General features: G+C 34.5%; 1 protein-coding gene across 1 annotated transcript; it reads left to right on the top strand.

Moving 5' to 3' along the window:
* On the top strand, positions 1–22,285 carry HELRODRAFT_186145 (hypothetical protein). Its single transcript, XM_009031301.1, has 13 exons — positions 1–225; positions 745–875; positions 1,096–1,151; positions 1,678–1,808; positions 2,480–2,612; positions 2,942–2,987; positions 3,216–3,297; positions 3,808–3,910; positions 7,437–7,545; positions 7,775–7,900; positions 8,043–8,621; positions 9,805–10,082; positions 22,268–22,285. Exons 1-11 carry the CDS (start codon positions 131–133, stop codon positions 8,240–8,242), a joined length of 1,212 nt encoding a protein of 403 aa, XP_009029549.1. The 5' UTR covers positions 1–130; the 3' UTR covers positions 8,243–8,621; positions 9,805–10,082; positions 22,268–22,285.
* Positions 22,286–27,746: the final 5,461 nt, after the last annotated feature.

Here is a 27,746-nt window from a genome sequence, read left to right as displayed (position 1 = left end):
TTTTTAATATTATTAACGTAACCGCACAAATAACAAATCACAAATAAACGAATATCTATTTTACATAAAGTTTCCGCTTTTATCCATCAATTTAATAGGCTGAAAATATAATTTGTGGCATTACTTAATTATGATTGAATTTATGCGAAATCGTCACGTTAAATATTTCACACATTGTCTGAAGATGTTGCTACCCTCCAGTTGTTCATCGTTGGACACCAACAGGTTGCTTTACTTTTTTATTACTTGTATCTATAAAATAAATAGTATAATTATAATAATAATAAGTATAATAATAAATAATTATAAGTATAATTGTATAAATATTATAGTTGTATAAATATTAAATGAAGGTATGGTCATATTATAATCTATAATGTATCTAATATTCTAATCCTAATGGCTAATGATTAGCATTAGTTAGATTATTCTAATAGATTCTAATTTAGTAAGTTAGAAAAACAAAGACTAACCATTTTAGTTAGATTAAGATTAGAGGCTTAGGGCGTAACATAAAGTAATTTTAACTAAACATAAGTATTATATATATATATATATATATATATATATATATATATATTTACTTTCATATACATGTATTTATTTGTATAAATGTATATATGTAAATAAACTTTTCATTATAGCATTTTATCTAGTGTCCAGTTAACTTAATCTAATTGTTGTAATTAGCCTTTCTACATCACTGATGTAATAAGTTGTGCACATGTTTCTGTCATCATGCAGGTTGACGTTGGGCTTCTTCAGCATATCAGGGTTGGATGTGATGGGTGAGTTGGATGTTGTTCTGACAAAGATACAAAAAGATGAATTGATTGATTGGATTTATTCACATCAAATCCAACTTAATTCTGATGGTTTAGTTCATTCGTTGGATTATTCAATTCATCCGTTTTTTATTTTTTGTTTGTTAATTTGCAAGTGTCACTAAATTAATGTACTAGTGTGACGTGATTATGTCAAAAGCACTAAGTGTTGTGCCTGAAAAGTTTACAGACAATTCATGCAAACATTTTGTTGACTAAATGTTACTCAATGGCATGGATCTAAACACCATCTTCATCATCATTGTGTCAGGTTCAAATGCCAACCTGGTTGGATTCAGAGGTTCATCTGCCAGTGGTTCTGTCCAGGTTTGCCCATTAAGTTCATTGTTCTTTGATTTATTACATTTTTATAATTGACTCCATAATGTATTTGTAGCATGGTCATTATTATAGTCATCATCATCATATCTCTTCTTCGCCATCTTTTTTATATTTATCATCATTATTTATATTGCTATCTTCATCTACATTACCTAGAATGTTCTATCTTTCTCGAGTCCAATCTCCAACACAGGAAATCTTACATGTTCTCGTAATGTTGGTCCTTCTGTCTCCAAATTCTGTAACCCTAACCCTAACCCTAACCCATCATCATTCATTTCTTGACAGCCTACGTTTCCTCATGTACAAATTGAATATATATACTTGCAATTAGTATGGCCACTAATGTTGGCTGGTGTTTGTTTGGCACATGAAGGCTAATTCTAACAAACATCCGTGAACCAAAGTGGATTTTGATGTTGTTGCTTGAATGAGTTAAGCTTACATTTGCATAATTAAAGAATTTAGTCTTTAAAACATATAAAATTAAGCATAATTTTCAAAACTTCAGAATGATATGAACCACATTGCCATGACCTACTCAGCCCTCCTCTCCCTCCTCATTCTGGGGGATGACCTTGGGAGAGTCAACAAGTCTAACGTCATTTGGGCACTGAGAAGTCTGCAGTTGCAGGATGGCAGGTTGTTGATGATGACGGTGATGATGATGGTGATGATGACAACGATGATGATGGTGATGATGATAGTGATGATGATGGTGATGATGATAGTGATGATGATGGTGATGATGAATTATCTGTTCTATCTAAAATCGTTTCTTTCTAGCTTTCCGAAATCGGTTTCTATTTTTTACAACTTATATTGAGTTCAATGCTGGTACTCCAGTGCATTTTGTAGTTTTATCCACGCATTAATTTCTTGGCTAGTTCTCCAATTTTCCTCTTCCTGTTTCTCTCCCTCATTGGTACAACTTCACATAACCTGCAATTTGGCGTTACGCTAATTTAACCAAATTGTTACAATTTTTTGCATTGGACATTTTGTTTATACTCTTTTTTCATTTCCGATCTGCTTTCTTCCGTCTCCAGCTGGTGGCCAATAATGTCCTGCCTCACTCCTGTTTAGAAGGTTTCAATCTTTCTGTCACTTCTATTTTGATGCTTCCAACCTCACTTCCTACCTTCTTTTTGCGTGCATGTCTGCGGGATCTGAACAGCAAACAGTGATGACGATGCAAATTATGATAACGTTGATTTGACAGTTATGATGAGGATGGTGATGATGATAGCAATTAAAGATAAATGGGTAGGAGGAGATAGTTAGATGGAAACTCATATTGCCCCTCTCCTTAGTTTCTTGGCAACACACGAAGGCTCCGAATCAGACATGCGCTTCATATACTGCGCGTCAATCATTTGCTACGTGCTTGCTGATTGGTCCGGTATGGATGTCCACGCCTCCGTAGATTTTATAAGAAAGAGTCTGGTTGGTTGGGCGGTTGGATGATTGGTTGGTTGATTGATTGATTGTTTACCAAATTTATCTTTCATTTAACCGTGCATTTAACTAATCTTTCATCCAATCATTTATCCAATCATTCATCCAATCCCTCATCTAATCGCTCATCCAATCATTAGTCCAATCATTCATCCAATCTTTCATCCAATCCAATATCCAATCATTCATCCAACCTTTCATCCAATCATTCTTCCTATCTTTCATCCAATCATTCATCCAAGCATTCAATCATAGTTCATCCAATTATTTGACCATTGTTCATATTCATCCAATCAATCATCTGTTGTTTATTACAGACGTATGAAGGAGCATTTGCACAAAGTCCAGGATTAGAAGCACATGGTTGTTGTTTTAATTGATTAGTTGTTTGGTTGATTGATTAGTTTATTGATCAGTTGTTTGTTTATTTGTTTAATTGATCGGTGGTTTTTTATTTGGTTGGCTGATTGAGTGAATGTCTGTAGAATAAAGTTTTTCCAAAAACCCAGGTAGATTACGAGTTGCTCGTCTTAGTCAGTTGAATGATCTCACGGTTAATTTATCGAACTACATCTTAAATAATCACATCAGGTGGCAGTACATACTGCGCCGTGGCCTCTCTTGTTTTAATGAACAGACTCTCAACTACTCTGTCCTCCAAAGAAATTAAAAGGCAAGTGCACTCGTAAATATTCATTACGTCATCAAGTACATTCATAAATATTCATGACGTCATTAAGTACACTCATGAATATTCATGACGTCATCAATCACATTCGTAAATATTCAGTGTTTTTCTGCCTCAACCTCATGAACATGCCGTTATTATTCCAGTTTCAAAGTGATTTAATCAAAAACTTCAGAGAAACTGCGTTGATTGTCAGCGGATGTTTTAACAGCACCATGTTGAAGACAGCAGATGATAATTAGTTGATGTGCGTGGATGTCTTGTGCATTTTTTGTCGATGAGGCGCAGTTTTTTTAGAAGTAGATTGAAAAACGTCGCTTTGCAAAATAGAGAATTGTCATCGTCATCATCATCATCGTCGTCATAACCATTTCTTTCAAAACCATCGTCATTGTCAACATCATCACTACGATCATGTTGTTGCTGTTGTTGTTGTTGCTGTTGTTGTTGCTGTTGATCTTTGTTGTTGTTGTTAATGGTGATGATGATGAGCAGATTGTTGCAGTGGTGCATGTTCAGGCAGGAGTCAGGCTTCCAGGGGCGGCCCAACAAGCCAGTGGACACCTGCTACTCCTTCTGGGTCGGAGCCACTCTTAAGGTGGGATGTCGTGCTGCTGGTGGTAATGATGATGATTGGTATGATTAGGTATGCGAACGATATATCGAAATTTACGAATTTCGATATCGATATTTTTATGAACGATATGCTGATAGTCCAATTCTCAAAAACATCAGCGAAAAATTCTTGGTCCGTTGAACCGGTGTCTCATGGAACAATAAAACGAGCCTTAAACTGGCCATTGAACTTTAGACATATTCAAATCAATTAAGTAATTGAAACAGTTATAAATTTCTCAGCTGGCGATGGCGGCAGATCAAACAATGGTTGGCAAGTTTTACTTTAGGATATAGAATTCTTTGTTTTTAATGGATTCTTTTTATTGAAATAATGGAATGAAATTAAAATTTTTGAAAAAAATAGCATTAAATTAAAACATTCAGTCGGCGTTGGTTGTAAATGCTGTTAAGTAGATGCTCAGTTCATGTTGACGCTTGTTGCGTGGATGGCGGTTCAGATATAAAAAGGATGTATTCACTGGTTAATATTGCATTTACATTTGAAGCTGTTGGGAATCTTTGATCGCTTGCTAGTTGTCAGTGTACAAAATTCGTTAAATTATGTGCTACAAAATTGGTGATAACTTAAATTGATGACTAACTCAAATTTACTATCACGATAATTATCGCGATAATTTAAAACGTTTTCCTGTTAAAAAATAATTCGAACACAAACTCGGATTGTAAGATTCCTTATTTACGAACGATAATACAATGTCGTCAAAAGTTATGTTGAAAACTATTGAGTTAAATTGTGTGCGAGTTCTAGCGTCAAGTATCGTCTGTCCTGTCATTATCTCCGCGATTGAAACTAACCATGTGTTGGATTAGTTGCCTTGATTAATTTTCGGGTTACGAAAAACCTTTGTCTATATGCGTCTTCATAATTAATTGTGCTTTGCGCGTGTATCTACTTTATTGCTTTAATGACCATTGTATATGTTGGAAGTATTAGTAAGCATGCATGTATGTGTATTTCTTCCTGTGAGTATGTGTATCGATTGCTTGATATATTGATGCAACGTATGATCAGCTCTACATACATTAAACAAAATTAAATTAAAAAGTCTCACAAAAGAAATATCGAGAGTTTTAAAATTGAAACATTCAAATAATGTTGATTGTGAAGATGGATAAAATGAAGTCTCTCTACTTTGCTGCATGCTGAAGCATGATTGAGTCGGCGATTGGACTTTGTTGTCGTAATTTTAGACGACTAACAACAGGGTTGCACAGATTTTTTAGATTTATCAGCAAACTTTTTGTGGTACCAGCATATTTCAATGTATGAAGACTCCGCGTCAAACCTCGAAACGGTCAATTTTTTTGTCTTGTTATCAAAAGCCATACAATTGATTGGTTTTGGGAAGAAGTCGAAGAACTCTACGTGATGTAGTTTGTAAACAGCCGGAGCCGACATTTTTTTCTGATTTGTTATATTTCATTGTTAACAAAGAAACACGTGTTCCAAATATTTTTTACAGAAGTACCGCCTATCTCTACTTTAATTGTTAACAAATAAACACGTGTTCAAACAAGATTATCCACTAATCAAACATACAGCCAACAAGAACGGTGAAATGAATAGAACTGTTGTTCTTATTCTCCCTTTGTTTTTATTTTAGAGGGTTATATCTTAACGCGTACGATGCTAACTTGAGTTGAGCTGTTAAACACAAACGTTAGGGTAGAACCGCTTTTATTCAATGAAATCGTGTCAAGTCTGCTTTATCTACACCAGTGTTTCGAGATTATTAAAATCTCTCATCAGGAATTAGCAGACTATTTGTAGTTGTAGTAATCCCCCCGTAGTTCGTACCCAGTAGTTTTAAGTAATTAAATAAAAATGAAGAATATCAAATAAAAAACGAAAAATATCAATATAAAAATTATCAAATTTGCAGGTAAAAGAGGTAAACAATAAAAGTAAATAAAAAAATTATATGTGCTATGAGAACAACTTTAACGAATAAGAAAACACGTCAAAAGAGGTTTAAAATTGAAACATTCAAATAATGTTCACTATGGAGATAGATAAAATGAACATTATTAAAATAATATTGACTATCAAAGAACAAGCGTGTTTGTTGTTATTGCATGTCGAGACTTGTTAGCTGGTCTTCGATCTCTCTACTTTGTTGCTTGCTGCAGCATGATTGAGTCGGCGATTGGATTTTTTGCGGTTGGTTGTTGTCGTAGTTTTAGACGACTAACAGCAGGGTTGCACACATTTTTTAGATTTATCGGCAAACTTTTTGTTGTACCAGCACATGTTTTTGAAATGTCAAACAATTTTATTGTGTGACACGTTTCGTTCACAACTTCCAAAAACTTGTTCGGAAAGTTTTGGTACGGCGTGTGAGACTTTTTATCATTGCAATCATGCAGCTGGTTGGCAACAGCTGCTAATCGTTGCCGGGAGTCCTGCAATAGTTGACTTTGTTGAATGTTCAGCCTACTTTTTAACGAAGGAAAATATTTATTGATTAAATCCTCCTTCAGTGCATTGTACGTAGTCGTGAAGACGATCTCTTCCTCCATTTCTTCGATCGTCTCCAACGAAAGACTTTCTAACAAGAGTTAGTAGAAAACGTAGATGGGGTCGCCGATTGGAATTTTTGTGGCTTGTTGCCGTAATCTTGAAGAACAATTGCACGGTTGCACGCATTTTTTAGACTTTTCAGCAAACCTCTTGCGGTACCAGCAAATATTTTTGAGAACAGCTGCTAATTGTTGCAGTGAGTCGTTCAACGATTCTGCACTAGTTTTCTATGTTGAATGTTCCACCCACTTTTTTAAATCCTCCTTGTACGCATTGTACGTAGTTGTGGAGACGATCTCATCCTCTATTTCTTCGATCGTCTCCAACGAAAAACTTTCCAACTTGAGTTGGTAGAAAACATTTCAGTCGCTGAATTCCCGATATCGTACAACGCTCTCAAAATATATGGACCACGCCTCTACGTGCGTCGTGCTGAAGGGGTTGAGTCGCAGCGGCATTGCTGTCTGTAGCGCCTGTTTCCTTCCTTTCAAGGCGAGAGCTGCATTTTGTTTCTATTAGTTTGGATTTGATTTGATCCACTAGAGTATTTTTAGCTTCTAACAACGTTTCTATTTTTTATAAATATTGTCATAAAGCTGTTTGCATGCCTGTTTTAATAGTGAAACAATTTATGTGACGAATGCGAAAATTAAAACAGGAAAAACATCAGTATATATATATATATATATATATATATATATATATATATATATCAACAATGTTGTTGTTGTTGAAATTGAACTTTGACTCAGTTATATATATATATATCGGTTTATATCGACATATCGTTTTAATTACCGACATTATGGAACGTCGATATCTATTACTCTCGGGAATATCGATATTCCCAAATTTCTATGTTTATAAGAACGATGTTGCATCACAAGTTATGGCGGGGACGATGCGATGACGATATATTTATTATCACATGACCAACATTGCTACCACCTCACCTCCACCACAGTTACTTGACTCATACAGCATGATTGACAAGGAAGCCAACCGAACATACCTGATGGAAACACAGGACCTCATCATTGGCGGATTCTCAAAGTGGCCCAATCATAGTCCCGGTTTGTTGGATGGCGGGAGAGTATGTGTGGTCGTTTGTCTGTTTGTTCGTTCATTCATTCATTTGTTCGTTCATTCGTTTGTTAGTTTGTTCGTTAATTCGTATGTTTGTTAATTAGTTTGTTTGTTTTCTTGTTTGTCTTATTGATTTCTTTTTGGTTTGTCTCTTTGTTTGATGGTGTGTTTCTTTGTATGTTTACTTATTACTACCATCAACTACGACAACGACAGATGCCCTACACGCCTACTTTGCCATCTGCGGTCTGTCTCTAATGAACGAACCGGGCCTCCAGCAGATGCAACCTGCCCTCAACATCTCCGTCAGAGCTGCCCACTGGTTGGACAACATACATCAAGGTCTTTTTAATAACAATAATACTAATTAATAATAATAGTCTCAATAATAATGTTAAGAACTTTTTTATTTTGGTGTTGTTAACTTACGATAGTAAATTAATATAAATGATATTAATGAAAATTAATTTCAACTTTTTTGAAGACTGGAAAACAAGATCTGTCGCTGGAGATCCATTCCTAGTGCCGTCATTATCACCAGCATCGTTAACACCATCGTCATCTTCATCACTCCAACAAACATCCTTGATATCGTTATCATCATTACTGACTTCGTTACCACTACCGACGACTTTACAGACGTCACCATTGACGTCATGGTCTACATTTGCTGATAACCAATAAAATCATTCCTCATTTGATTGATCGGTTGACTGGCTGGTTGATTGGTTGGTTAGCTGATTGAAGGCTCGTTGGTTGAATCACTGATTGGCTCGTTGGCTGGTCGATTGATTGATTGGTTGATGAATTTTTTCATTAAATAACTCTTTCACCTATTCATTCTTCTAAATTGAAACTCCAATTGAAGTTTGTTTGTGATTTAGATTTTTAGGCTTTTTGATTTTATACTTCTGGCGTCATTTATTATTTAGAATGCGCTTTTTTTACATAATGGAAGATTTCTAAAAAATATTGTTTTTCTTAAAAATTGTTCCTCGTTTTATCGATTTCACATTTCATATTGTCAAAATTGTCTCGAGTTTTTAGACATCACCAGTTTGCTAAGTGCCAAAAGTTTAACTTTTGATCAACTTCCATTTTAATCATTTTTTTGAGCGTTACGTTTTAATTCAAACATAAAACTAATGAACTTTCGATTTTAGAGTCTATAGAAGCCCTTGCCCAGGCAAACCCAATTCTACAGTTATTATAATTATAGCTTTACAATAAACAAATTATTTTATGAACCTAAATAAGCTAAACTAACAACTCACAACATTGCTAGATTACGGAAAAGTTTGTAAACCAAACGTACAACATAAGTTCAAATCTTCTGTCCATCAACAACTGGATTGCTATCCAACAACGCGTTAATACAGCGATTTCATTCAATTACAGCTTTTCAACATACGAAGCCGGGTTTGGTGATCAAGTGAATTTTTGGTTAGGGTTAACCACTATTTATAGAATAACAAAAAATAAAAATAAAATAAGATTTGAAATGCAAGCCACTGACAACAAGTGGTACTCTGCTGAGTATTCCTTCTTCTATTTAGACCCACTGTCGACTCGTTACATCCTACAACTTGTAGCGTCGGTGATGCTGGTGACGCAATGAGGATGGATTCACCAATAGTAGACATAATTGAACACGAATTTAAAACCTGGGAAACCGCATCATCTTGCCGATTTCTTATGGCCGGTGGATGGTGGTTGAATTCAGCTTAAAAAATTTCGGTGCAGTTTTTCATGAGCTTGTTTTTCATTCTAAAAAATTAATTTGGTTTTTCAATCAAAATTGTGGGGTTTTTTCAGTATTTGGCCTTCGGCTGTATGGTGGATCCACTATTCGGCCAAATTAGCATTTCGGTGCACCTCTAGTAACAATATTGAAACAAAATAATAAAATTAGACCATTACTAATCTGATCACGTAGTCAAAAGCAGTCAAAAAAATTTCAACAACATTTGTAGTGGTTACAATTAAAAGCAATTATAATGATGGGCGCGAGTCCAACTGAACGTTTGAACCTAATTCCATGACCGGATTGAGACCATTCAATATAACCGAGGTGTATGATTGAAAGACAAAAATAAGTACATAAAATCTCGATTCTGGGTGCGCTGGTCGGGATCAATACGAAATATCTGGTGGAACTTTCAAAAAGCGCCTTTCAACGCACGTTATGATCATTTACATTTAAAACTCAAGCCATACCCCTAGTAAAAAAATGGTATCTGGTCTGGGTTAAGTTAACTTTTATTAAAATATTCAAATGCAATTATTTTGTCCAAAATGTAGTTAGTCAGACATGAAAGATGTGAAATATGAAATGAGTGAAAGATAATGTTAGTTTGAAATCAAGACGTTTTATCAGTGGATTAGTGCAAAATCAATGAGACCGGCTTGGAGCTCTCTGAGCTACCAATAGACATTTTAATTGAATAATTAATTGAATAATTAATCAATTACCTCATTTTCATTTTTACGATAATGTTAAGAAATCAACGATCTTACGTTTAAACAATGAGGGAATGTGATAATGAAAAAAAAAATCTATGATGGATGTATAGTATAAGTCAATATCTCGATATCTACACACAAACACACATACTGCACACAAACACACCCACACAAGCACACACACAGACACACAGATAAATACGTATACATATACATAGACAGACATATTTACAGGTATTTAATTTGAAGGCACTGCATGGTCACTTCACCTTAAATATTTGCGAGGTTGAGTGAAAAAATTATGAAACATGAAAACCAATTTTAACATTAATAATAATAACAACAATAACAACAACAACAATAACAACAACAATAATAATAATATAAGATAATAAAATAATATAACTGAATATCCAAATCACCCAACGAAGTGCTCACAAAATAAATTAGAAAAGGAAAAGGTAAGAAAGAAAAGTAAAAAATGAAGGGAGAGAGAAATAGAATGAAAAAGGGTAAGAAAGAGAGAGAGAAACAGAGAGAAAGAGAAACAGAGAGAAAGAGAAACAGAGAGAAAGAGAAACAGAGAGAAAGAGAGTGACTCGTCATTTTTTCATTAACATTGTCACTAATGTAAGCAGCAGTACAAAGAAAATAAAGGTAAAAGAGAAAGTAATGTTTGTACATGTGAATGGGCAATCGAAACGAGCAGAAAATAATAATGAACCTAAATTAATAGTTATTCATTAATTACATATTTGTAACAATAAATTCCTTATCAGAAACGAATCAGCAGCAACTCTCGTCTCCAACAAACTTCGAATTCAATTAACATGAACTTGATTGAACGGTGAATAAATTATGATAATGAGAAAACGAATGAAGGGGGATGTTTCTTCGTTAAATGCAGGTTGTACAAATGGTGACGAATGTGATTGCGTATCGTACTGCTGTTAATCACGATGATGACGATAATGTCTTCATGATAATGATGGAGATGGTGATGAAGAAGAATATGATGATGATGTTGCAAATGATGATGATGATGTTGCAAATGATGATGATGATGATGCAAATGATGATGATGTCACAACATGCCAACGTCGTGTCATCACCCATCCATTCAATGAACCCTGACTTGCAATACAAAAGAAAAATGAAATAAAGAGAGAGAGAGAGAGAGAGAGAGAGAGAGAGAGAGAGAGAGAGAGAGAGTAGAAAAAAATATTGCCGTGAATGAGTGAAGAAGAAAGAATAAAAGAAAGGAAGCATGCACATTCCTAATCATCAAGTCACATCAGCAAAACCCTCATCCTAATTATAATTCATCTCTTTCTTTCTCCAAGCTTTCACCACCACCACCACCACCATTACCATTACCACCAACAGACTCTCCACCCTCACCACCACCACTCTGTCTCACCAGAACATCGCCATTATCATCATTGCGACCAACACCACCATCATCACCTGCAATGCGATCATTATCAAAACGAGCATCATCATCATCATCAGGATTACCCACTCTTCCGTCTACATAACCCCTCTTATCATCATCATCATCATCATCAGTCGATATGATGGCAATCGGTTTTGTTGTTGTTGATGATGATGTCCCGTCATAACCAGACGATGAAGACAATGAAGAAGATGTTGACGGTGATGGCGATGATGACGAAACAGTGACGTCATCAACAGTTCGGTCGGGTGATAAATTGTAATCCCGAAGAACTGAGTGGATGAGTCTGATGAAAGAATCATGGTTGACGTCATCTTCGTACAAAGCGACCTGATATGTCAGGGGTGGAATCATCATCACCACCACCTTAAATATCATCACTATCACCACCACCTTTAATATCATCATCATCATCACCACCACCTTTAATATCATCATCATCACCACCACCGTTAATATCATCATCATCATCACCACCTTTAATATCATCATTACCACCACCACCACCAGCGGAGCAACTCACCCTCTGCCCCATGTGGCTCACGATAACTGAAGGCACGTTGATGATCATCTCTCTCTGGCACAAAACTTCCTCCGCAACACAATCCACCTGTCACGTGACGTTCGTTCGTTCATTCATTCATTCAATCACTCATTCATTCATTTTTTCATTCACTCATTTGTTTTTTCATTTAGGCATTTGTTATTCATTTATTTATTCGTTTGTTCAATCAATCGTTCGTTCATCAACGCATGACTTTCTGAGATCTAGTTGAGCTGACATTTATGTATGTATATCTGGATGTTTATGTATATCTGTATGTATGTATGTATGTATGTATGTATGTATGTATGTATGTATGTATGTATGTATGTATGTATGTATGTATGTATGTATGTATGTATGAATGTATGAATGTATGTGTGTGTGTGTATGTATGTATGACAAACCTGATAGACATGAACATGTTCAGTCTGACTAAAGGCATCCCTAACTTTCTTCCATTCATTAGTGATGACATCATTCATGACGTCATCATCTGCCACGTATCTGTGGGGCCGGTAGAACATGACGAAAGTGAACTTGCCGGATGAGACGTGCTCGTCAAACGTTGCAGCTGTCAGCTGGAAGTTGTTGATGTTAGCGTCATTAATGACGTCACCAGCGCTGACGTCATTGTTGAGATTGTCCGTGCTGTCGCCAGATGGAGCATCATCGTTGTCATCGTCATACCTTTTGTCATTTTTCAAACTCTTGTTACCATCATCAACACTCTCACCATCGTTGTTGTTGTTGTTGTTGTTGTCGTTGTCTTTACTATTGTCAGAAATTTGTTGATTGATGATGAATCTCAAAGATCCATCCTGCAATTGTTGCTGTTGTTGTTGGACGCCATCTTGTTCCTGCCTCATGAACTTCTTCACCACCATCACCTTAATCTTCCCACTGCCTGATATGGTGTCGACGATTCTGTCGACACCCAGTTCAAAGTTGTCCGGTAAGGATTGCCGGTGCGCTTCAGGTTGTAGATCAACGTGTTGTTGTGGTTGCTGTTGTTGTTGCTGCTGTTGTTGTTGTGCTGGTAGTGACGCGGCGATGTTTGCTATGAAGTCCTTCAGCCTGTCAAAATCTCTCAACCCATGGTACTGACCGATCTGTTTCGGATAGGTAGGTGCCATTACATTCAGTAAATGAAACAAACGTATTCAACTGATTGATTACCAAAATCATCGTTACTTTATTATTTTGAAGTTGCTAACGTAACTAATTAGAAATATAATAGGAGGAGGGAGGGGGTGAAATATTTAACTTCAACAAAAATTATAATAAAATACAAAAGAAGAACAACGAATGACAAAACGACATCGAGACATACAACAACACAGACATCAACACAGACAACAACACAGACAACAACACAGACATCAACACAAACAACAACACAGACATCAACACAGACAACAACACAGACATCAACACAGATAACAACACAGACATCAACACAGACAACAACACAGACATCAACACAGATAACAACACAGACATCAACACAGGCAACAACACAGACAACAACACAGACATCAACACAGACAACAACACAGACATCAACACAGACAACAACACAGACAACAACACAAACAACGACACAGACAACAACACAGACAACAACACAGACAACAACACAGACAACAACACAGACAACAGAACTCAGATATACTAACAATATTTCCCTGTTGGATAACAAGGAGAGATGGAAAGGATTGCACGGAGAACCTGTTGCAAGTCGCTCCATAGTTCGTGCAATCGATCTGTATTCATTCATCCATTTATTTTTTCGTTCATCCATTCATTCATACATTCATTTGTTCATTCATTCGTTTTTCATTCAATCATTTATCCGATTAATATAACTATATAATTGATTTATAAACTTATTGAATGATATTCCTTTATCTGTTAATAATGATCAACTCACCAACCCACTAATTCGTTTATTCATGCATCCAACCATTCAAACTACCACCTCAATGAATTGTAATGATATTTATTTTTAATTCATTCATTAAATTTTAATTAAACAGTTATCCAATTATCATATTAACTGAAGGATAATTATCATTCATTTATTAGTTGTTTCATCCACCCATTCGTCCATCCAACCAACCATTCATATGGCAGTTTTTGGAAACAGCAAACAAAACACAGACTCCTTTTATTCCATTACCATAACATCTCTCTTCAAACTATCCTATCCAAAAATCCCATCTATAAATATTCCATTTACAGTTCCCAAACACAAATCCTCCTCACCCACAATCCTCAACCACGAATCACAATCCCAAATCCTGTCCACAAATCCTATCTACGAATCCTATCCACAAACGCCAACCAACTCTAAATCCCCTATTTACCACTAATCGCAATCCCAAATCCTATTTACAAATCCCATCTACAAATCCTATCCACAAACCCCAAAAACCCCAAATCCCCCATTTACAATCTCAATTTCCAATCCCAACTGCAGATCCCATCCACGAAACCCACTCACCTTATAATCCCACTCTCATCATCCAAAGCCGCATCTACAATCGACTCACCTTCGAAATGTAAATTTCCTCATGCTCCTGGAAATGTTCCCTCATATGATTCCAGGCGGCAGACATGGCCAGGCAGTGACTGCACCAGGGAACGTAGAATTTGATGAAGTTGATGAGGTTGGGATCGTTGATGGACTTGTCGAACAGCTGTGGGGTGAGCTCGTACGCTTTCTCCTGTTAAGTTTTTTTTATTCAGTTTGATTTCATTGTTGTACAGATTTTGTGATTGTGTGTGTGTGTGTGCGTGTGTGTAACTAGTGATGAAGATGATGATGATTAGGAGAGTTTCCACTTAAAATAATGCCAAAAAATTAATAAACTCATTTTTTGCGATTAATAAAATATTTTCAAAAGCAGAGTATAAAATTTTTTAAATTTTGGAGAAATTATTGAGAAAATTTCTTAGAGGAAAAAACTTGAAATTTAATAGCAACAGAATGGTGATGGGAGCATTAGAAATGAAGAAACAGAATCAAACTGAATGACACCAACATGCGGTCGAGGAGTTGAACTAGATGGAGAGAGTGAAGCTGGTTTGGAAACATCTGGGGGTCCACTAAGTCTCAACATGTCTTCGATGAAGAGGGAGAACTTCACGTAAGTTCGCTTGCCTTTGAACTTATGACGGGGCAGGTCGTTGTTGATGTTGTTTGGCCAATAGAAGTAGAATCTGTAAGCATTTGCATCACTTTGTTTTGTGTGTGTATGTCTATGTATTACATACAGCAATGTGTATTACACAGTGTACTGTGCTTACTACATGATACAAATTCACATCAACTTATACACACACACACGCCACTGATTATGATGATGACAATAATAATGATGAAGGCAATAACGTGAGATGATGATAATAATGATGATAAGGATATAACATGATGATTGCAATGATGAAAGTGAGAGATGTGATGATGATGACACTTTCAAGGATAGTATGATGACAATGATGATTTGCTAACGTCGGGTATCTCAGTATGTTTTGCTGGGCACACAAGTTCGGCTGTTGGTCACAGTCGACCTGAGATTTGAGATGTTTAAAAAACTTCTATGATACAAACTATTATTATTATTATTGAATCAATATATATTAATATTATTTCTAATTATAACATTTTTTTCTATTTTTAGAATGCATATTTTAAATTATTTAACTTCAAAATTTATGAAAAACATATGTTGTCATCCAATGTATGAACATGACTTCAAATCATTTTACAAAATCAAAAAATTTGCATGCTCAATTATGTAGTACATAAACCAGCCACAAAAAATTTAATTTAATATTTTTAATTATTCATTAAATAATAATGTAATATTTTTAACTATTCTCTAAATAATAATTTAATGTTTTTAATTATTCATAAAATAAAATTTTAATTTAATGTTTTTAATTATTCATTAAATGACATGAATATTAAAAACTACGAAATTGATTAAAAACTCGAAACCCTAGCAATGTGAACATTTTCCATCTTCTGATCGTGGTTGTACAGTTCGGCCAGCTTCTCAAATGTTGTCTTGACACCTTGGCAGTGACCACACCTACCACAGTAATTAAGTTGAATTTTATTTTTATAAAAAAAAGTGAATCTCTTAATATAAATTAATCAAAAATGTTGAATGTTTATTAAATTAAAATGATGACTTTTATTTTGTTTAATGATTTTTACAAGATGTTCTTAATTCATGGTCTGATTTTTATAATTCTTTTTTTTAAATCTGTAAGAAATCAAACTTTGGTATAGAAAATTTGTTACAATATGCAAAAAGAAATTAAAAACACATAGATCGACATTGATTAAAAGTTGATTGAAAAATAAAACAATGAATTATTTAAGTTAAACTGTTACTAAGTGGAAAAACAAATAAATAAAAAAAATTAATTAATTAATAAAAATAATTAAATTAATTAAATAATTAATAACTAAACTAAAAGCTAAATATAAAGAAATAAATGATAAAAAAAAGAATAAAATAAAATAAAAAAGAGGAAGAGTAAAAGTAAGTTATGAAAATGAAGGGTGAAATCTGAAATAAGTGCTGTAGTAGTACTAACTATGCAAACCAGCCACTAAGAGAATAACACTAGTCAGTAGTTTAGTTTAGTGTTTAGTAGTCTTATCTTAAGTCTAACTAAACTAAAGCAAATTAACATCATTAACTAACAGCATGATGATTATTGAATCAATTGACATTGTAACAAACGAACGAATGAATGAACGAACGAATGAACGAACGAACCAGGTAGTGAAAAACATGATGAAGTGGGGCTTCCTTGTAATTTCATCTTGGAAGTTTCCACTAGTGTACGTCAGCGAGTGTGTCGATACGTTAACTGACGTAACAATTGATGAACAGTGAAAAAATGATAACAAAAAAAAGACGATCTGACCACTATTTAACTGTTTTAAATTCATTTTAAATTCGTTTTTAAACAAAACTTATCAAAAACCAAATAAAAAAATCAATCAAGTTTACAAAATTATCGAATCAACTTTTGATTTAAATTGAAAAGTAGATCGACGTTAATAAAGTGATGAAAAAGAATTGGTGGTATTGATGGCTGTCCTATTTAGAGCTGACCAGAGCTGACAATTAAGATCAAAGATATAAAAATTATTACATTATCTTTCTAAAAATTTTAGAATATTTTATAATATTACAGTAATTATATTTCTATTCTAAGTTATTCTAAGTTATTCCAAGTATATGGTAGTGAAACCGCAGAAGATGGGGGTGAGCTAGAAGTGTGGAAAAAGCACTGGAGCAGATGAAGAAAATTAATTCTTTATATTATTCTGGTGCTCATGCTAACCTATGGAAGATATAAAAGATGATGGATTTATCCATGATGGACTTACTTTAGCGAGAAGTGAGAATGTAATTAGAAAATTTGTCAAATCAGTTGCTATATCGCCAATAAATTTGAACGAATTTATTTTCGAATTGTAAAAGTTTATTAAAACCTTCCAAACATACGGTTAATAAGTTTTAATCTAAGGAAAACTGCAAAAATTCTCTCATAAAATGATTAAAAATCTAAAGAGAGAGGAAAGATAGGTGATAATCGTACACATTAAAATTATTAAAAAAATGTTATAAAGAATAGCGTGCATATAAGTAATTTTTCAAGAGTTCCAAGACATATTAGTGTGGTGTGTATGTAACGCTCTGCAAAGAACAAATCAGCGTAAATGAACGTCTATTCATCTAGCATCTCAGAGGACAATATTCTTCTTCCTCCCTTTTGTGCATCGGATTACGTCTGTTTGCCTTCTCACACCACTTCACTCCGAAAGAATAGCGGGGAGCTTCTTGGAAGTAGCGAGTCCTCTCGGGACAGTAGGCTCCGGGTCCCGGGGTGATGCAGCCGACATCAGGGGGATAAACACGGGCGGCCATGCTGTACTTAGGAGGGCAGTGCTTGTAGGTGCAGTCGTTCACGATCCCATACGTGCCAGGTCCAGGTCCCTGAGTTTCGATTGTTTCAGGAATGTTTATTAGGACTACTAATCATGTGTGTTGCGAACGTGGATGATGTGATATAAAACACATGAAATGGCCTTTATAATTTTCGTCACATTCTTCTGAATTTTAGAAAATTTATTATTAGGAAATATAGTGATATAAATAGATATTGAAATATTTAAAAAAAAATGTTTGAATATAAAGTATTAGAATTGGATTATTATATAGACGGATAGACAAACGAACACACACAGACAGAAAGACAGACAGTCAAACACTAACAATGGCTTTATTGGATGAATGACACTTTCCAGGAATGGAGTAACATGGAGCTGCGGTTTTGGTGATCACTTTGTTGCATCCAATCATCGGAGCCAGGCCGTAAGCTGCAGGACCTTCATTGAATAAATAAAAACATCATTAATTATTAGATTTTTTTACAAATTTGTTATACATAATTAACTATGCACATATTTAATATACGGAACTTATGCTAGTCTTTAAGCTCTGGACAGTTTAAGCTTTGGACAGTTTCTGTGTTCAAAAACGACAACGGAAAACCCGATGAGCCTAAAATTATTCTAACTCTAACTCGCCAACTAAACAGAATTGTTGTAATGTATGATTCATTAGGTTGCCCTCTATTTGAGCTGTACTTTTTGTGGTACGACACGAATCAACATGGACAAACATTCAAACGAACATCCACATATACAAAATTCACGCACTCACACACAAACATAAAACAGTTTTAATAGTGGTTATTGTTGTAGCATACCAGCGGTACATTACGAACAGAAGTTTCATTAAATATATTTACGCCAATCGACGCGCTTAATCTACATACAGTACATTTTACAACATTCGTTTTATATTCGTTGAATGCAAAATAGTTTTTGAAATTTTTGAGCAACTCCTGCCATGCACTATAGTTCAAAATTTATTCATCTTCCGCTACACAACTTCCCTCAAATCCATGATGAATTCACCAGAAGTTGCACAAGTTCTCTCAAGATGTTTGTCACATTACTTTGATTCATTGCAAGCTATTTGTCATTTAAATTCAAAAACGTATTTTTGTGAACGAATTGAGACCCTTTTGTTGTTGCTGCTTGAAATCTGCGACTGACTTCAAACAACTACAGCAGAACATTCAACGAAGTTACTGAACGATGAAAAAAGAGATGCAGAAATATTTAAATGGAAGAATATTTCAAAAATAAATGATAAAAAGTGAGATATTTCTTATTAATATTAATTTTTTTTATCATGGTTTGATTATTCATTAGTCACTCTACAGCGAAGTACAGTGGCAAATCGGTGGGGGATGCGGGGATGCGCCCCACCAAACCAGAAAAATAAAAAATTATTGAAGATTTTGTGTAAAAAAAAGCCATAATCATAACTTATCATTTTAAAAATTATTCTCTCCATCGAAACTGGATTCACCAAAAAGTCACCACTTTAGAATTTTTAAAGTCACTCCCTTCCAAATTCTGGATTTATTGATTGGTCAATGTTTAGAATGCTTCAGATTGATTGATAACACAAGTAAACAAACAACATACAAACGAAACGAACGAACGAACCACCGTGCAAAATTTGCAAACCTGGACTATCAGTAAGAGGCCTGTCCTTGAGTTTCAGTCCGAACGAAATGCCGGTACCACAGTATTGTGGCGGTTGGATCGCGTAAATCGGTCCAGGGCCTTCGTGATTTTCTCGGTACACTACTCGACCGGTGATGGAGTACTTGGGACCTGTTTGTTGTTGTCGTTTAAATTGGTTGCTCGAGTGCGCCAATATGCTGCGTGTCAAAGTTTGTGTGTCAGTTTGATTGCGTTGCTAATGCGCGCGTTCTTATTTTCTGTCTTCTGTTTGTATGCGTTCGAGTGATTGCTTAGCGTGGCGGTTGATGGTTTTTTTTGTACTGGGTCGATTTTGTTATTAAAAATAAGAATATTATCATTATTATTATTATCATCATCATCATTATTATTATTATCACTACTGTTAGTACTATCATGTTTTATTGCTGAATGTTATCAGGAAAAAATAAAACAGTTAAAAAATGATCCCAATATAACAACAACATCAAGAAGAAGAAGAAGAAGAAATCAAGTGAGGGGAACCGACCGTCAGGCTTATGGAGAGGCAGGTAGATGGGTCCCGGTCCACAGTCTTGCGGTTTGAAGGGATGGCGGCCCTGACAATTAAAAAAAAAGATTTTATTCGAATAAATATATTTTAATAAAATTGTTCATAAAAAATGGCTTTCTACCTCTTCACGATACTCCCACATTATTTTGTTACTCCTTGAAAGTGGAGATTGAAAGTCAGCTAAGAGCACGAAAGTTGGAATGAAGGTGTAAGCGAGTTGCTTTTAAGTTTATTCTATATATCACCTTTGTTTTCCACCAGACTATTGCGACGTGTTTGACTTGAACAAGCTAGCAGCTAGCAGCTAACAGCAACGGCAGCAGAAACAATAGTGAAAGCAATAACACGCAGTAAAACGCAGAAACGACACCAACAATGGCTGGCACTAACAATAATAAGTAGCGGCAATAATACGACCAGCAGCAACAATAGATTGGCAGTATTAACTTCAACAGCAGGACAATAGCAGACTGGAGGAAGACAAGAGAGTAGAGATTGTAGAGATGATGAAAGATTAACCCTGCACGCTTGTATGGAAGCTGCACAATGTTAGTCATCAGAGCCGCACAGCCATCAACAATAAAGTAATTTGGGCGGGCAGCATTGAATGAGGATCATTATTGCTTGGCTGGTTTGCATTTGCTATTGTGTGTGCGCGCGTGTGTTTGTGGTTTTGTTGGTGTGATTGTTGTTTTGTTGGTGTGATTGTTGTTTTGTTGGTGTGATTGTTGGTGTTTGTTGTTTTGTTCATGCGTTTGATGTTTTGTTCAAATGTTTGTTGTTTAGTTCTCGTGTTTGTTGTATTGTTCATGTGTTTGTTGTTTGGTTCGTGCGTATAAACATAAACAACATAAAAACATACAAACAGGTGTAAACATACAAGTGTGATCATACCATACATACACGCGTGGAACAAAATACAAGCAGCACGGCATGAAACTAATGAAAACAAAACTCTGCTCATACAAACGACCCCAATTATCCAAACAGATTCGAACGATAAATCACATTACCCAACATTTGTCATCTCATCGTACATAAGAAACACTCGAGCTAATGTACATACAAAAACCAACATACAAACATACAGGGAAATCCATCACATCTTTCTACAGAGAAAGTTGTGATGGATGACTCATTTGTGATTGATAGGATCGAAGAGAACTGCTGATTCGTTTCTTTCATGAATGCTGAGTTGCATGGTTGAAGAGTTGCATGGTTGAAGAGTTGCATGGTAGAAGAGTTGCATGGTTGAAGAGTTGCATGGTAGAAGAGTTGCATGGTTGAAGAGTTGCATGGTTGAAGAGTTGCATGATTAATAAATTACTTGATTGATAAATGTTAGAACTGTTTAATTGATTTTTAAATGAAACAACTGCTCGTCGAAGACTTCTAATTGCTATGCAGCACTCCATGCGTTGAATAAAAACCTTAAACACAAGTTCTATGGAGAAAAAAATATCTAAATAATTTAATTAGCGTAAGACCAAAATATTAATTGAATTTACTTTTAAATTTCGAGCAAATTTGAAAATAATTTGGCGGGAAAAGAGATATTTAAGTAAGACACTTGGTTGGTGACGGACAGTTTAAAATAATTTTTCAACATATTCAAATAAAAAAAATAAAATAAATAATTAATTAAAGAAAACAAATAAATAAACTAAAAAATAAATAAATAAATAAAAATAATATAGGAGTACGAAAAATATTCGGAACATCAAAAACATGAACATTGAATGTTAATGGCGCCAACTGAATGCAAAAAACATCAAACAACAACAACAACAAACTAAATGTATCAACAACAACAACATTGTCGGCGACAACATCAACAACTACTGCAACATACAATTACACAATTAACAAAAAAAACACGCGACAACTACACCGTCAAGCAACATCATCAACAACAACAACCAGAACAACAACAACAAAAACATCATTATCAACAACAACAACAACCTTGATTGTGTAGCATGGAGCTTTCACGTAAGTGCTTCTTGGATCGTGTTTGTCCGCACATCCCAACAAGCCTTTCATTGTAATAATAAAAGTAATCAATCAATCAATCAATCAATCAATTAACCAACCAACCAGGGAGCAAGTACTTGGGCCCAGGAGTAACGTTTTGAGTCATGTCACATTTGTTATTCAATTTCAAAATGCCCGTCGATTTTGGTGGCCACTAAATGGTGATGATGGTGATAATGATGATAATGATGAAGGAGATGATGAGGATAAAGAAGATGATGACGCTGATGATGACGATGATAATTTGTATGGTAAAACACGATTTTCAATGTATTGATAATGCCTATTGCCTGCACTTCATCCACATAACTTGAAAACATCATTAACAACAACATCAACATTAATAACATCAACAACATCAACACATATACAACAACAATAATGTTAACCCATTGATAGCAATAACATCAACAATAATAACATCAACAACAATAGCATCAACAACAATGATATCACGTTAACAACAACAAAATCCGCAACTTGTTACACCCAACCACCCACCGTGTAACTTCCGCACGGGTCAAGTAGGGCCCCCTTGTTCTTCCCCATCTTTCCTCCCCTATCAACTCCGGTAGGTTATTATTTAACAAAAATGCCCTAAAAATATGTTTTAGATTTTAGCAATTTAAAAAATGATGCTTTCAATTAAAACAACAAATTTCATTTTTTTGTTGTTGATTTATTTTGTTATCTAGTTATTAATTCATTCATTCATTCATTAATTCATTAATTCATTCATTCATTCATTCATTCATTCATTCATCCATTCATTCATTCATCCATTCATTCATCCATCCATTCATTCATTCATTCATTCATTCATCACATATTAACATGCCAACTCTCTTTTGGACAGTACTTGTTATAAAGTAGTAACGCTGTTGTTGTTGTTGTTGCAGTTAGTATTTTGATCAGTGCGTGGTATATAGAATCGCCGATAGTTCAAATTTTCTAACATAAGAACTGTCTCGTTTGGAATAACGTTTCAAAAGTTTTTGACTCACAATCGCCGAGATAAATATTGAATTGAATTAAACTTTGAATTTTATTTATAAGTTTTAGTTGAATTGATTTAAACTTTGAATTTTATTTATAAGCTTTAGTCTAAAATATCAACAGAGTTCGAAACTAATTTAGTTTCCATGTTACAAACATTAACGTCTTAACTTAGAGTCGGTTATAATATAATTATTTATTTATACAAAACAACAGGAGTATTTGTAAACGCTGGGGTAAAAAATGGAGCAAAATGTCGCAGTAACAGGATAAACAAAAGGATTGAAAATAAACAAACATTGATATGACGTCAAGCTGATTCCAACGATTTAGTAAATGCATTAAATCGTTTAGTGAGGTCTATATCTTCTTCTTTTATGTGTTTGCTAACTTATTTCACTTGTTTAAACTTATTTTTTGTATTATTGTGATAGCTATAGTCATTTATTCAACGTACCGTGTATGAAGATGGTAGAGACATGTTGGTTTTCACCTGGGCTCGTAATATTTTCTGTTGTTGTGTTATTATGAAATAAATAAATAAATAATTATGCAATTGAATAATTAAATAATTTAACAAAAAATAAAAGTTTTAGTTTCAATTGTTCAATTGTAAACTCCATTTTTCATATTGTTGAAAAACTTAAAAATATTAGTAAAAGACTCCATGCTACTCTGTTGAAACGATTTCATTCATTTGTAGGCTGCTGTTGTAATGTTGTTGCAATGTTGTTGTAATGTTGTTGCAGTGTTGTTGCAATGTTGTTGCAGTGTTGTTGCAGTGTTGTTGCATCATCACACAATCAAACAATTGTTGTCGCGACGAAAATTTTCGCAAATAATTTCATTTAAGGTGGCGACCAACATTGTTTTTTCTTTCTCCAGTCCATACGATTGTTGTTCTTTCTGATAAGTCCTAATTGACAAATCGCGCTGTTGCCATAAAGTTTCTCGAAAAATGTGGCCGAAGATATTTTTATACGTTCTTGCGTGATATCAAAAAATTGTTCACACATTTTTGAGAAAAAAACCCAAAAAGATGGATGTTAAAAGCAACAACAACTGCAACACTCCACTTGCCATGCTGGTTGGTGCAGTTGAAAGGACGGCATTGTTACTAGTGGTGATGCCGACGACCATAATGTAAGATATTCTTTAAATGATAAAGATGCTGATAAAGATGATGAAGGTGACGAGGATGATGAAGCTGATCGGCAGTGGCAAAACGTGATAATAGCGATTTGATAGCGATAAAAAATGATGACGACGATGGTGGCTGTTGCGCTCACGGCAGCGACTTTGACGACGGGTGAAAGATAAGACAATGGCTTTAAGGTCCATCCTACACGTTTTCAAGTTCTCTTTCAAGTTGAGTTTGAATTTGTGAACAGAACCACTTGCAGCGTACATACATACATGCATGCATACAGTTACGGGTTTTACATACATGCATGCATGCATACATACATGCATACATACATACATAGATAAAAGTTGAACTCGGAAACGATTGCATGCCTAACCATGGCTTGTTCATCAAAACGGGTTCGTACATACATGCATGCATACATACATACATACGTGCAAACATATATACATAAATATACACACTTATACAAACATACATACATACATACGCACCCAGATATAGGCACACTAATGCACTCCCTTTTACGTGAAATTTAATATAGCAACACGTTTATTTGTTCTCCATCAAATTAGATGTTGTTGTTTTTGTTGATGATTTTGATGACTTTTTTGTTGATTTTGTTATATGCCTACGTGAGATTTTGAGTTTTTTTGTTGATGTTGTTTGATTACATAAATGTTTGCTGTCTAGGGGTTATTAATTTATTACTGTTGTTGATGTTGTCTATAGAGTTTGTGTCATCTATTGACATCTGCATCTTTTGGTATTTCATTTTTTTAATGCTTTAATGTTAATTTAAATTTTTATTATTGTTTTTGTTGCAGCTGTTGTTGTTATTATTATTATTGTTATTTGGTGTTGTTGTTGTTATTTATTAATGGCTGCTTTGAAAATTTGTGCTTTGAAAGCATTAATTGGATTATGAACGTAAGAAGGGAAAGACGGGACTGATGTGATGATGTTTGTGTTGATGTGATGTTGTCTGTGTTGATGTCATGATGTTGCTTGTGTTGATGTCATGATTTTGTCTGTGTTGATGTGATGTTGTCTGTGTTGATGTGATGATGTTTATGTTGATGTGATGATATTTGTGTTGATGTGATGATGTTGTTTGTTATGATGTGATGATGTTGTTTGTTATGATGTGATGATGTTGTTTGTTATGATGTGATGATGTTGTTTGTTATGATGTGATGATGTTGTTTGTTATGATGTGATGACACACAACTCACTTTACTGACCGAACACAACTACTGGCATGCATTTGAAAGCATTCTACAAGTCATTTATAAACAGCAAATTCAATTTTAACAAATTTGTATGCAAATGAAATTTGCATACAAATTAACATTAACATTTTAACATCGGCATGCCAGAATGAGGATGGATATTTTGTGTGGTCAATGAATAAACTTGATAACTGGTCAGTAATTTTTATTTGCGGTGGTTGACGAAACGAATGCTCTTGTTTTACTGATTTTAAAAAGCTCAGTGCATTCACTTTTTCCATTGATGTATATATAATACATGTGTGTGTGTGTGTGTGTTTGTGTTTGTGTGTGTGTGTGTGTGCGTGCGTGCGCGCGATGGAAAGCGTATGGAATTATTATGGAGCGGATCTGGGATATTGTTTAAATAATTTTTGTGGTGACGTTAATGCAGCAGTTTTTCATGTTAAGGCATTTAAGCTTTTGATTTATTTCATCGGACCGCCGTGTTAGTGGTTGCTGGCCGAGTGAGAGGGATTTGTTAATTTTCATGTTGTTGTTGTGTTGGTTATGATGTTGTTGTTGTTGTGTTGGTTATGATGTTGTTGTTGTTGTGTTGGTAAGTTTTTTGAAAGATGAATGATATTTTAAACCATAATTTGAGTTTCTTGCACCAATATTATCTTACAAATGCTCAAAGACAAAAAATTATTTACTGGATGTGGATGTTAATTTGGACTGCCAGACGGTTTAATGGTTAAAAACGTTTCATCCTATGATTCAGCAATCGGGTTCAAACACAGAAAACCCTGCCAACATGTTTGATATGTTTCATGCCAGCACATATTATATCTTCAATGCATTGAGCTACGTATATTCACATAAGCGATGTCTGTATTGTTTATTTTTCAAAAAATTAATCAGAAGACAATGGCGTCAAGATATAAAATGCGAGTTACGTGCACTGGACGAAGACACATTCATACTCACAGGCTCATCAGGTTTATTGAAACTCATTCATTTAAAATTTCTCTCGGAAGCCGTTCTCTTTATTAAATCATTCTTCAAACAAAATCAGATAATTTCAAAAACTTGCAGTCACTGGCAATGTTAGTTGAAGAAATTCTAGCACATCCAAATGACTGAGAAATGAAGACTGAAGAGAACCTCATTGTGTGCAATTCAAACATTTCTCATTTGCCCATTCAGTGGTCATCTTCAGGTAGAAATAATCACGCTTCTTCCTTCTCTTTGTGTTTGTCTGTTTGTTTGTTTGTTTCTTAATCACAGTAAGTAATATTGTCTGCGTTCTTTCTGGCTCTTATATACATAAATATATATTCATGTAACAAATATTAGACGTATGCTATTATTTTTTACCAATAATGTACATAAAAACAACATGTGATAAAATTTAAAAATACATGGAGAAACACACAAATACATTCACACATATTTACAAACATACACAGATACACACCCATGTTAACAAACATGCATAAGCACATATTTTGTACACAGACTAAATTAGTCACAGGCGAAACAAAAGCAAAGCAAAACACCGTGTGTAGATTCCTCAGGACAAAGTGCAATTGTCCAAATATTATAAGCTGTCACTAATTAATATTAGCATTTTTACTAATCTGGTACCGACCAACCAACCATTGTGATTCAAATTGCTGGCAGTATTTGCTCTGCTTGAGATATTCAAAGAGAACACGACACGAAACATGGGCGTATTCCGCTGGTCATTCATTCATTAATTCGTTCGTTCGTTCGTTCATTCATTCGTTTATTCATTCGTTCGTACATTCTTTTGTTTATTGGTTTGTTCATTCATTCGTTCGTTCGTTTGTTTATTTATTCATTCATTCTTTGATTAATTTCTTCGTTCGTTTGTTAGTTCATTAATTCATTCATTCATACTCTTATTCAATAATCATATTGTGATATATATATATATATATATATATATATATATATATATATATATATATATATATATTAATTTGTATAATCTATAGCAGAGTAAATAAATTGCAAAATGAATTATGTATTATGCTTACGTGGCATAACGCCTCTGAAGATGACGAATCATTTCGATGTGTTTATATAGAGGGAGAGCCATGTGGCAGAGCTAGTAGTAGAAGT

Source organism: Helobdella robusta (genome assembly GCF_000326865.2).
Source record: "Helobdella robusta unplaced genomic scaffold HELROscaffold_72, whole genome shotgun sequence".
NCBI classification, from domain to species: domain Eukaryota; kingdom Metazoa; phylum Annelida; class Clitellata; order Rhynchobdellida; family Glossiphoniidae; genus Helobdella; species Helobdella robusta.
This window is presented reverse-complemented; position numbering and strand designations above follow the sequence as displayed.